General features: G+C 48.4%; 1 protein-coding gene across 6 annotated transcripts in view; it reads right to left on the bottom strand.

Annotated features, from left to right (window-relative positions):
• LOC106583506 (neurofascin) overlaps positions 1-11688 on the bottom strand; it is a 161214-nt gene that overhangs the window by 19904 nt on the left and 129622 nt on the right. For 3 of the 6 annotated variants that reach the window (XM_082967617.1, XM_045705761.2, XM_082967616.1), the window contains 5 exons: positions 6283-6449; positions 5548-5695; positions 5164-5288; positions 1007-1219; positions 154-282 (listed from right to left, as the gene is read on the bottom strand). In XM_082967617.1, coding sequence (XP_082823743.1) covers positions 154-282; positions 1007-1219; positions 5164-5288; positions 5548-5695; positions 6283-6449 — 782 coding nt within the window. The remainder of the gene's footprint in view (positions 1-153; positions 283-1006; positions 1220-5163; positions 5289-5547; positions 5696-6282; positions 6450-11688) is intronic. The other 3 variants (XM_082967620.1, XM_082967619.1, XM_082967618.1) reach the window with 2 other exon arrangements.

Consider the following 11688-nt stretch of genomic DNA (forward strand, 5'->3'; position numbering starts at 1 on the left):
AATGGCACAAACTCTGGTTATTTTCTTACCATCCAGAAGCTCTGACACAAACTCTGGGTATTTTCTTATTGTCCAGTCTAAGAGCTGACACAACTCTGGGTCTTTTCTTATTGTCCAGCCTAAGCTCTGACACAAACTGGGTGTGGATCTTACTGTCCAGTGTGAACTCTAGCTGGAACTCGCTGCTGCCGGCCGGGAAGTTGTGGTTCCAGCTGACGTTAGCGTAGTTACTGTTAGGCTTCACCGTCAGGTTCCTGATCACCCTCCCAGGAGCCATGCCTACTAGAGGGCAGGGCGGGGTCAGGGCGGGGTCAAGGGCAAGGTGGAGCAGAGAAGGGCGTGTTACAACAGCCACACACGCAGGGTTGCAATCACACAATGGTTCTAGGGTTAGGGTTAGATTTCGGGTTGACCTATAAACAGTAGATTGGACCAGTGTTATATTTGAACACGTTTAAGGAGTGTCAATGTTGATGTCTTAACACTTCTGGTGGTATCCACTCCACAGTTAATGCCTTAACACTTCTAGGGGTGTCCTGATTTGTAATGGAGGTGCCCAGTAGTCCAGGTATCCCCTTAATAGGAACACGGCATTGAACAGAGTTAACGGCCCACAAACATCCTCTAACTGTTCATATTTATACGTTGGATTCTCACAGCCTGACCGAACAGCGTTGAGTTAATGGTTACTTTCCAATACTTTAAAGTGACTTAATTTCCTGTAACCTATCTCCAAGGAGATATGACAAGGTAATGAAGTGGTATTGGAATGCAGCCAGTTCCTCCAAATGCTTCCTTCCTGGTCAGGAGAGAGTATCCAATCAAAATGCTTCAAATTAAAGCATCTTAATTTATCACTTGAATCTTGGGGAAGATATACAAATAACACAACACACCTTTAAAATGTCTCTTTAAAGGTGGCATCCATTGTCAATCTATTTTATCTATACTGCCATGGAAAATGACTGAACTAAAAGTAAACAACAGGTAAGCCTACTGTATGTACCCAACACATTTGTATCTGCTTGTTTGGTGCTGGTGACCAACACAGGAGTGGTAGCAGTAGTAGAAGCAGTTGTGGTAGCAGGTGGAGTAGTAGTAGTAGTAGTAGCAGTAGTAGTAGTAGTAGTAGTACTACTAATGGTTGTAGTAGCAGCGGAAGTAGTGGGAGGAGGAGGAGGAGGGACAGTTGTAGACACGGAGACGTCTGTAGGCTCGACTACAGGGCAGGGGGAAGAGAGCACAGGGTTAAAGACAAAAGCAGGAAATCACAGGTAATCACACACACCAATAGAGACACAGAGAGAAAGTCAATGAAACAATGAGCAGAAAGGTGATATGGAATTCCCCAGAACCAGCACTGTTGACTGGTGCAGAAATAAGGAAAAGGCAACAGTCCAATTAACCAAGAGGTCAACAGAAATATACCTTTTTATAGATAATTGTCCTTTTTAGCATTAAAAGTTAATAATAAAATACATGTTTTATTATGTGGGTAAATACAACAGTAAGGATTTATCTGGGACTAGGTATTCATAAATAATTTACTCATCACACAACCCATGATGAGGGTCTTAAAGTGGAATATCAGTGCCCCCATGTGGCCAACTGATGCTATGAAACTCCTCACCTCCATCCTGGCCCATACCAACAAACAGAGCAGCTCTATGGTGTGTGGATTTTCTTCTAGAATTAACAGGAAGTTATGGGAAATCCATATTTAGATACCCTACTGTTATTACAAAGGAGCCTTGTTTTCTTTGGAAGCCATTTTGAACATCATCATCACAGTATCTACAGTGAACATAGAGGGGGGACCTATGTAGGACCTTCTTGTTACGCTTCTTTTTACCTTGTAGTGGATGAACATCTCCATTTGGAGGATCCCACTAGAGAGCAGATGAACTGCATCCCTCCCTCTTCCCTCCCCCATGCATAGTTCCAAACTCCCCCAGGACAGCCATGACAAGCAGCATGCTAGAGAGAGCCAGCCATGAGAGAAGAAGAGGAAGAAGAGTAAAATAAGGCATCAGTACAGGCAGGTGCTCAAGAACCCTTGTTGCCCAGGTAACACTCAACAGCCAGCCAGAGATCACATTGGCCGCAAGCCATGTCAAATCTAAAATCTGTGCCAATCCCAGGCTGTGTCAGTCAAAAGGCAGACCAGAGACATTGCCTTTCAGAGGTGTTGAACCCCAATATCTTACCTGTGACCCCCCCGTCACAGAGACCAGGAAGAGTAGGGGCTGGCAACGCTCACCAGCACAGAAATAAATACACACGGATAAGATGGAAGCATGACACTTTGGAAACTGAAGCGCAAGCAGCGGTGAGCGAGCAAGCCAGTGAATGAGAAGCAGAGAACGTTTGATGATGGAGATTAATTCCAGGAAGAGCAGTATAAGCTTAAATCCCCCCCTCACCCCACCCCATAAAAGTACTCACGTCTCCACTTAAAAATGAAAGCAAGACTCTCCCACACCCCACAGTGCATCCACGTCAATATGGGCCGACTCCATCGGCTTAGTCAGTACACAAGATCCAAGGCTTGTGACGGACAGGAAATTATGTCATGATTGAAATTGAAAAGTGTGCCATCAGGGATTGGGTTCAAAGTTCAAACCTCAGAAAGAGCAGGAAGTTGACACTGACTACACTACAGGGGTTCCTGACATGGATTTACAGTACATCAGGACCACACACAACTAGGATAGAAATACATTTCCAATTCATGTTCAACTTTGCTATATACAAGTGACTGAAAATACTGAAGGTTGAAGCAGAGACTGTGACATTAGTTACTTCAAAACTCATTCCTTTACCTTTTCAGTGTACATTAGAGTGTTATAACTGACCACATACTGTAGGTTCTATGATCAAGATCAAATAGGACCCTTGTTCAATCCCTGAAAGCACACAGCGACGCACAGATACACCAACAGATATAGTGACAGATAGAGAGACATCACAGACAGACGGACAGACGGACGGACGGACAGACACACGGACGGACGGACGGACAGACAGCCGGAGGACAGAGGGGAAGCCAGTGTTTGTTAGAGAGCAGTTCAGTCCAGTACAGAGAACTTTGTCTGATCACAGTACAAAGCTCTCTGTCAAGATGAATTGTTCATTTATTTAGATGACAATGTCAACCCTTATGGCTGCTTACTAATTGTTCTATTAAATAGATCTACTGATTGAAATTTCGAATCGCTTTAACTGTTCGAAGAGAACTCACGGTTTTACCCATGGGTCTGTCATGGGTAAAACCGTGAGTTCTCTTCGAACAAAGTTCAAAGTTACCCCCTAATTTGTTTTGTTTGTTTCCTACAGCATAAAATTAATCCAGCCCTTTTTGAGGATAGAAAGTGCCTGGGTCTGTACTACTGTCATCAGTAGGGGGGAGAAGAAACCCATGATATGTCCACCAGGCAAAGTAATACGGAAATGCAAAGATGACATGGTCACTAATTTAAGCTGGTCACCATTGCTCAAAAATGGAGTGAGAGTCGGAGAGGAGTAAGACAGATAGACAAACAGATGTGCTGTGCAATTCCCGTTACCTACACCTGAGTGGTCAGTACCTGAGTGGTCAGTACCTGAGTGGTCAGTACCTGAGCTGAAAAAGTATTCTGTTAACACCCAGGGAGAGACAGACAGACAGAGAGGAGGGCGAGGGAGGGGGAGACAGGGGAGAGGGAGACAGGGGGAGACAGAGACAAGGGAGAGGGAGACAGGGGAGATGGTGGGGGAGACAGGGGAGAGGGAGACGGCGGGGGAGACAGGGGAGAGGGAGACGGCGGGGGAGACAGGGGAGAGGGAGACGGTGGGGGAGACAGGGGAGAGGGAGACAGGGGGAGACAGAGACAAGGGAGAGGGAGACAGGGGAGATGGCGGGGGAGACAGGTGAGAGAGAGGGGGAGACAGAGAAGAGGGGAAGAAAAGTGAGAGACAGCAAGTGGAGGAGGGAAAACAAGAGTGGGAATCGGAGAGGCTGAGAGAGAAAGAGAAAGACAAAGCGTTAAAAGACACTACAGAAGGTTAGCCACAGGAGAGGAAGAGAGGAAGAGAGACAGAGAGAGATAAGAGGATAGAAAGAGAACATTCTGACAAAAGAGCACAACGACAGACAGACAGACAGACAGACAGACAGACAGACAGACAGACAGACAGACAGACAGACAGACAGACAGACAGACAGACAGACAGACAGACATGCCAAGAAGGAGAACACTGGATGGTTCTGCACTCAGAGAGACTGACTGACCTATTGATCGCTACTAACACCAGTGTGTGTGTGTGTGATGTGTGTGATTCCCAGAAAGAGCTAAGACTAACCCAGAAATAGCACCTTCTTTTTCTGAATCACTCTTGTTTTGTGTCTACATAGTATTGATGGTTTCATATTTGTATTCAGTCTCTGTGAAGTTCGTCACTCTAAACTCACAGTGAATTAACAATCTGTATAGATACGTTCTGGTTCTCTGTTCGATGTCTCCTCTACAATGACCCCCAAATCCTTCATTACCCAGCATACTACATCACTGAAGAACAAACAAAGACATATACTGTGTGTGGCCCAGGAAAGACATGACCATGCAAGCTGGTGACATACTACATATCAGCCTTAAACAACTTACCTGTAATTCACAGTAAACATGTCATCCCCCACAAATGATGCAGCGACCCCCTTGGGCCAAGTGAGATATTGCGTGTGACTAACACGTTTCAGTTCATTACTATAGCTCCCACCTTGGGCCAATCAGTGGCATTTTGTAAATGCAGAATCTCTAGGGCAAGACGCATCCTTCACCCAAGTTTCATCTAAATCGGGACAGTGCTGTCTGAGATATCGCGTGTGACTAAGATCCACAGTCCCCTCCCCGATTTCATCGTTGGGGACAACAATGTGTCTACATATGTGAGTATGTGTAATAGCAAAAAGGTCTGAGTTGAGTGTGTGTTTGTGTGTGTGAACCAGAGTGTGTCTATGTGTGTGTGTGTGTGTGAGCCAGAGTGTGTGTGTGTGTGTATGTGTGTGTGAGCCAGAGTGTGTGTGTGTGTGTGTTTGTTTGTTTGTTTGTTTGTTTGTTTGTTTGTTTGTGTTTGTGTGTGTGTGTGTGTGTGTGTGTGTGTGTGTGTGTGTGTGTGTGTGTGTACCTAACACAGTAAGGCGTGCTGAGGCAGTGTCTTGGTCGATCTCTGATTTAACGGTACAAGTGTATGTTCCCTCATCCTGCTCGTGGACATCAGGGATGGACAGGGAATCCTCGTCCTTCTTCAACCTACAGACCAGTCATGGGAGGAAACGTGTTATTACATCACTAAATCATGACATTACAGAACATCACTATTACATGTTATTACACGTCAACTATAGCTATGCTCTTTCAACACCACTGTTTTTGAGTGTTTTTGTACATGCATTGTTTGTGCATTTCATCCCATGGACACAGGACTCAATCAAGTTACAGTTTGAGCCTTTATAGGCTGATGGAAGAGAAAACTGTTGTTGAGTTGTTTGTGTTTTGGGGAGTCTTTCACCTCCATCCCAGAGAGAGGGGCTTGTCATCCTTCAGCCAGGTAACAGTGATGGGCAGGGTGAGGTCTGATTTGACCCGGCAGTCAAAACGAGCCATGGTGCCTCTAATTGCTGACTGGTGCTCTGGAGCCCTGACGATACGGGTCGGTTCTGAAACGAACCGTGAAGACCACACACACAGGATACAACAGGACACATACACACACGGGACAGACACGCAGGACAGACACGCAGGACAGACACGCAGGACAGACACACAGGACAGACACACAGGACAGACACGCAGGACAGACGCAGGACAGACGCAGGACACACGCAGGACAGACGCAGGACAGACGCAGGACAGACGCAGGACACACGCAGGACAGACGCAGGACAGACGCAGGACAGACATGAGGGGGATAGATAGGGAAGCCAAATGCCTTATATGGAATTCCTGAACAGCTGGAGCTCAACCAATTAGATTAAGAGTGGTTTTTCTCATGATATGAGATGACATTAAGGCCACATGGGATGAATGAGTATAATAAAGAGACTACAGAATATGATTGTCTAATATGAATCTCTAAGTAACGTCATCTGCTCTGAGAAAGGAGATGTGGTCCAATCCAAAACAACATAAGTTGATAAGGCACGAGGAAATGTTTGGCAACAACACAGGGGCTATTTGGTCTGAGAAGGAAACAGAAAAACAGAAGCATGAAGTCGTGTTGTGATGAGATTGGTTGCTCTCTAACCTTTGACCTCCAGTCGGACCTGGTTCTCCTCCTTGCCCAGGATGTTCCTGGCCAGACAGGTGTATGTCCCCTGGTCCTCAACCCGCGCACGCTTGATCTCTAGGCTCCCGTTGATGTAGGCTCGGTATTGGCCACCGTCTAGACCACTGCCCTGACCATTCTTAAACCTACACACACACACACACACAGAGGGGAAAATATTCAGGGTAAGACTCAGTGTAAGACACACACACTCACACACACACACGCACATCCACAAATTTTACATTCTATCATTTCAATTAAATTTCAATTCAAGGGACTTTATTGGCATGGGAAACATACAGTATGTTAACATTGCCAAAGCAAGTGAAATAGATAATAAACAAAAGTGAAATAAACAATAAAAATTAACAATAACCATTACACTTACAGAAGTTCCAAAAGAATAAAGACATTTCAAATGTCATATTTTGTCTATATACAGTCGTGGCCAAAACGTTTGAGAATGACACAAATATTAATTTTCAAAAAGTCTGCTGCTTCAGTGTCTTTAGATATCTTTGTCAGATGTTAATATGGAATACTGAAGTATAATTACAAGCATTTCATAAGTGTCAAATTACATGAATTACATGAAGTTGATGCAGAGTCAATTGTCACGACTTCCACCGAAGGTGGCTCCTCTCCCTGTTCGGCGGTGCTCGGCAGTCGTCGTCGCCGGCCTACTAGCTGCCACCGATCCATTTTTCCTTTTCATTTGTGTCTGTCTCTTTTATCACACCTGTGTTCATTTAGTTGATTTCTGTGGGTTTATTTACACCCCGCTGCCTGCTAGTCTTTGTGCGGGATTGTTTGTATCTGTACTACGTTAGGGGTCCGTGTCTGCACCACAGGGTTTTTGTTTCATTCGGTAGTGTTACCGTTTCGAGATTTTGTTTAGGAGTCGAGGTTTGTCCTCCGTGTGTGTAATGAGTTTCCCTGTGTGTGGCAACTTTGTTTTGTGCGTGTTTTCCCCTATGTTGTTGTTGAGTCGGGATTACATTAATAAACGTTTGTGCCACTGGAACTTCCTTGCTCCCCTGCTCCTGATTCCTGCACCTCTCTCCTACTAGGAGGCATCGTAACAGAATCCCACACCACAACTATGGAGTCAGCAGGAGCTGACGCGCTCTCCACTTCCATGGAGGAGCGCGTGCAACACCACACCAGCGTTCTCCACCGTCTCGGGACCGCCATGGATCAAGTGATGGCGACGATGGAGAGATGGGAGAGGGGTGGCCTGCCTACCCCTGCACTAGCCACACTCCAACCGGCACCACCACCTTCTCGTGCGCCATCCGGCCCCAGCGGTATTCGGCTCGCGCTCCCGAGGGAATACGATGGGACGGCTGCCGGGTGCAAGGGTTTCCTGCTCCAGCTGGAGCTTTACCTGGCAACCGTTCACCCGGCTCCTTCGGGAGGTGAGAGCGTGAACGCCCTTGTCTCCTGCCTGTCAGGCAAAGCTCTGGAGTGGGCCAACGTGGTCTGGGATGGACCAGACTCGGCTAGGGACCACTACCCAGAGTTCACCCGCCACTTCCGGGCCGTGTTCGACCATCCCCCTGAGGGGCGAGCGGCGGGTGAGCGTCTGTTCCATCTACAGCAGGAGACGAGGAGCGCCCAAGACTTCGCTCTGGAGTTCAGGACCTTGGCCGCCGGCGCGGGGTGGAACGACAGGGCCCTGATTGACCACTATAGGTGCAGCTTACGTGAGGACGTCCTCAGGGAGCTAGCATGCAGAGACGCTACCCTCACCCTGGACCAGCTAGTGGACATGTCCATAAGGTTGGATAACTTGCTGGCTACGCGCGGGCGTCCGGATCCGGTCCTGTTGGTTCCACCCCCCAGAGCCTCTGCTCCAACCCCCATGGAGTTAGGAGGTGCTGCAGCGAGGGCGATCGGAGGAGGAGTCTCCTCCTGCACTGGATGTGGTCGGAGAGGGCACACTGCCGACCGGTGCTGGAGGAGCTTGTCTGGGAGTCGAGACGGCAGGCCGAGCACTGTTTGGACATCCCAGGTGAGTCAGCACCAAGCTCACCCAGAGTCCCCTGTTGGTCACATGAATGTGTTAATTTCTTTCCCTGAGTTTTTCCCCCATTCCCAGCATAAGGCGCTAGTAGATTCAGGCGCAGCAGGGAATTTCATGGACCGAGGTTTCTCGCATAGGTTAGGGATTCCCCAGGTTCAGATGGACAAACCCTTTCAGGTGCACTACCTAGATAGTCAACCATTAGGGTCAGGGGTGGTCAGGGAGTCCACGGCTCCACTGGACATGGTTACGCAGGGGGGTCATGAGGAGAGAATTCGTTTCTTCCTCATTGATTCTCCTGCGTTTCCGGTGGTGCTGGGGATTCCCTGGTTGGCCTTTCACAACCCCACTATTTCGTGGCAACAGAGGGCTCTAAAGGGGTGGTCAGGTAGGTGTGTGGCAGTTTCCATCGGTGCAACGACGGTGGAGAATCCAGACCAAATCTCCACTGTGCGCATTCCCCCCGAATATGCCGATTTGGCTATCGCCTTCTGTAAAAAGAGGGCGACCCAATTACCACCTCATCGACGAGGGGATTGTGCGATAAAACCTCCAGGTAAATGCCGCACTTCCCAGGAGTCACGTGTATCCCCTGTCACAGGAAGAGACGTTGGCTATGGAAACATATGTCTCTGAATCTCTGAGGCAGGGGTACATTCGGCCCTCCACGTCACCCGCCTCCTCGAGTTTCTTTTTTGTGCAGAAGAAGGAGGGAGGTCTGTGTCCGTGCATTGACTATAGAGGTCTAAATTAGATTACGGTGGGGTACAGTTACCCGCTACCTCTCATCGCTACGTGAGACATTTCACGGAGCACGCTTCTTCACAAAACTAGATCTCAGGAGCGCGTATAACTTGGTACGTATCCGGGAGGGAGATGAGTGGAAGACAGCATTTAGTACCATGTCCGGCCATTATGAGTACCTCGTCATGCCGTATGGGTTGAAGAATGCTCCAGCCGTCATCCAATCCTTTGTAGACGAGATTCTCAGGGACCTGCACGGGCAGGGAGTGGTGGCTAATATCGATGACATTCTGATATATTCCGCTACACGCGCCACGCATGTGTCCCTGGTGCGCAGAGTACTTGGGCGACTGTTGGAGCATGACTTATACGTCAAGGCTGAGAAATGCGTGTTCTTCAAACAGTCTCCTTCCTGGGGTATCGCATTTCCACATCAGGGGTGGTAATAGAGTATGACCGCATTGCAGCTGTGCGTAATTGGCCGACTCCCACCACGGTAAAGGAGGTGCAGCGGTTTTTAGGGTTTTCCAATTATTATCGGAGGTTTATCCAGGGTTTTGGGCAGGTGGCTGCTCCCATTACCTCACTGCTGAAGAGGGGGGCCGGTGCGTCTGCGGGGGTCGGCCCGAGGCGGACAGAGCTTTTTGTCGCATGAAGACTCTGTTTACCGAGGCTCCCGTGTTGGCTCATCTGGATCCCTCTTTGGCATTCATGGTGGAGGTGGACGCATCCGAGGCTGGGATTGGAGCCGTGCTCTCACAGCGCTCGGGCGCACCACTTAAGCTCCGCCCCTGTGCTTTCTTTTCGAGGAAGCTCAGCCCGGCGGAGCAAAACTATGACGTGGGGGACCGGGAGTTGCTGGCTGTCGTAAAGGCTCTGAAAGTATGGAGACATTGGCTTGAGGGGGCTCAACACCCTTTCCTCATATGGAATGACCACCGTAATCTGGAGTACATCCGAACCCTCGCCAGGCAAGGTGGGCCATGTTTTTCACCAGATTCAGATTTACGATATCGTATAGACCAGGTTCCCAGAACGCTAAGGCAGACGCACTGTCCCGTCTGTATGATACAGAGGAGCGGACCATCGATCCCACCCCCATACTTCCGGCCTCTTGTCTGGTGGCGCCGGGTCTCCCTACGGCCCTACAGACTGCGGAGGCCCTGTTTACACACGTCTTCCGGCACTACGAGGTGCTGATCGGGGTCCCCGGTTCACGTCCCAGGTTTGGAGGGCGTTCATGGAGCGTCTGGGGATCTTGGTCAGCCTGACCTCTGGTTTTCACCCCGAGAGTAATGGGCAGGTGGAGAGAGTAAACCAGGATGTGGGTAGGTTTCTGCGGTTGTATTGCCAGGACCGGCCAGGGGAGTGGGCGAGGTACGTTCCATGGGCAGAGATGGCCCAGAACTCGCTCCGCCACTCCTCAACGAACATTTCACCCTTTCAGTGCATGTTGGGGTATCAGCCGGTCCTGGTACCATGGCATCCAGGCCAGAACGAGGCTCCTGTGGTGGAGGAATGGGTGAAACACTCGAGGGAGACCTGGGAGGCCGTCCAGGGGCACCTAAAACGGGCCGAAGGCCGGCAGAAATGCACTCACACCTGCCTGCTGCCATTCCTGAGCAAGCTCTGTACTGGTGGTGCCCCGATCCCGCAGCTGAATCAACTTTAGGAGACGGTCCTGGCGCTTGCTAGACTTTCTTGGGCGCCCTGAAGCCTTCTTCACAACAATTGAACCGCTCTCCTTGAAGTTCTTGATGATCCGATAAATGGTTGATTTAGGTGCAATCTTACTGGCAGCAATATCCTTGCCTGTGAAGCCCTTTTTGCGCAAAGCAATAATGATGGCACGTGTTTCCTTGCAGGTAACCATTGTTGACAGAGGAAGAACAATGATTCCAAGCACCACCCTCCGTTTGAAGCTTCCAGTCTGTTATTCGAACTCAATCAGCATGACAGAGTGATCTCCAGCCTTGTCCTCGTCAACACTCACACCTGTGTTAACGAGAGAATCACTGACATGATGTCAGCTGGTCCTTTTGTGGCAGGGCTGAAATGCATGGACTTTGCAATTAATTACAATTCATCTGATCACTCTTCATAACATTCTGGAGTATATGCAAATTGTCATCATACAAACTGAGGCAGCAGACTTTGTTAAAATGAATATCTGTGTCATTCTCAAAACTTTTGGCCACGACTGTACAGTGCTGTAACGATGTGCAAATAGTTAAAGTACAAATGGGAAAATAAATAAACATAAATATGGGTTGAATTTACAATGGTGTTTGTTTTTCACTGGTCACAAATATTTCTGCTGTGATTGCACACTGTGGTATTTCACCCAATAGATATGAGAGTTTATCAAAATGGATTTGTTTTCACATTTTTCGTGGATATGTGTAATCTGAGGGAAATATGTGTCTCTAATATGGTCATAAATTTGGCAGTTGGTTAGAAAGTGCAGCTCAGTTTCCACCTCATTTTGTGGGCAGTGTGCACATAGTCTGTCTTCTCTTGAGGGCCTGGTCTGCCGACGGCGGCCTTTCTCAATAGCAAGGCTAAGCTCACTGAGTCAAAGCTTTCCTTAAGTTTGGGTCAGTCACAGTGTA

This window comes from Salmo salar, chromosome 22 (assembly GCF_965601325.2).
Source record: "Salmo salar chromosome 22, fSalSal1, whole genome shotgun sequence".
Lineage (NCBI taxonomy): Eukaryota > Metazoa > Chordata > Actinopteri > Salmoniformes > Salmonidae > Salmo > Salmo salar.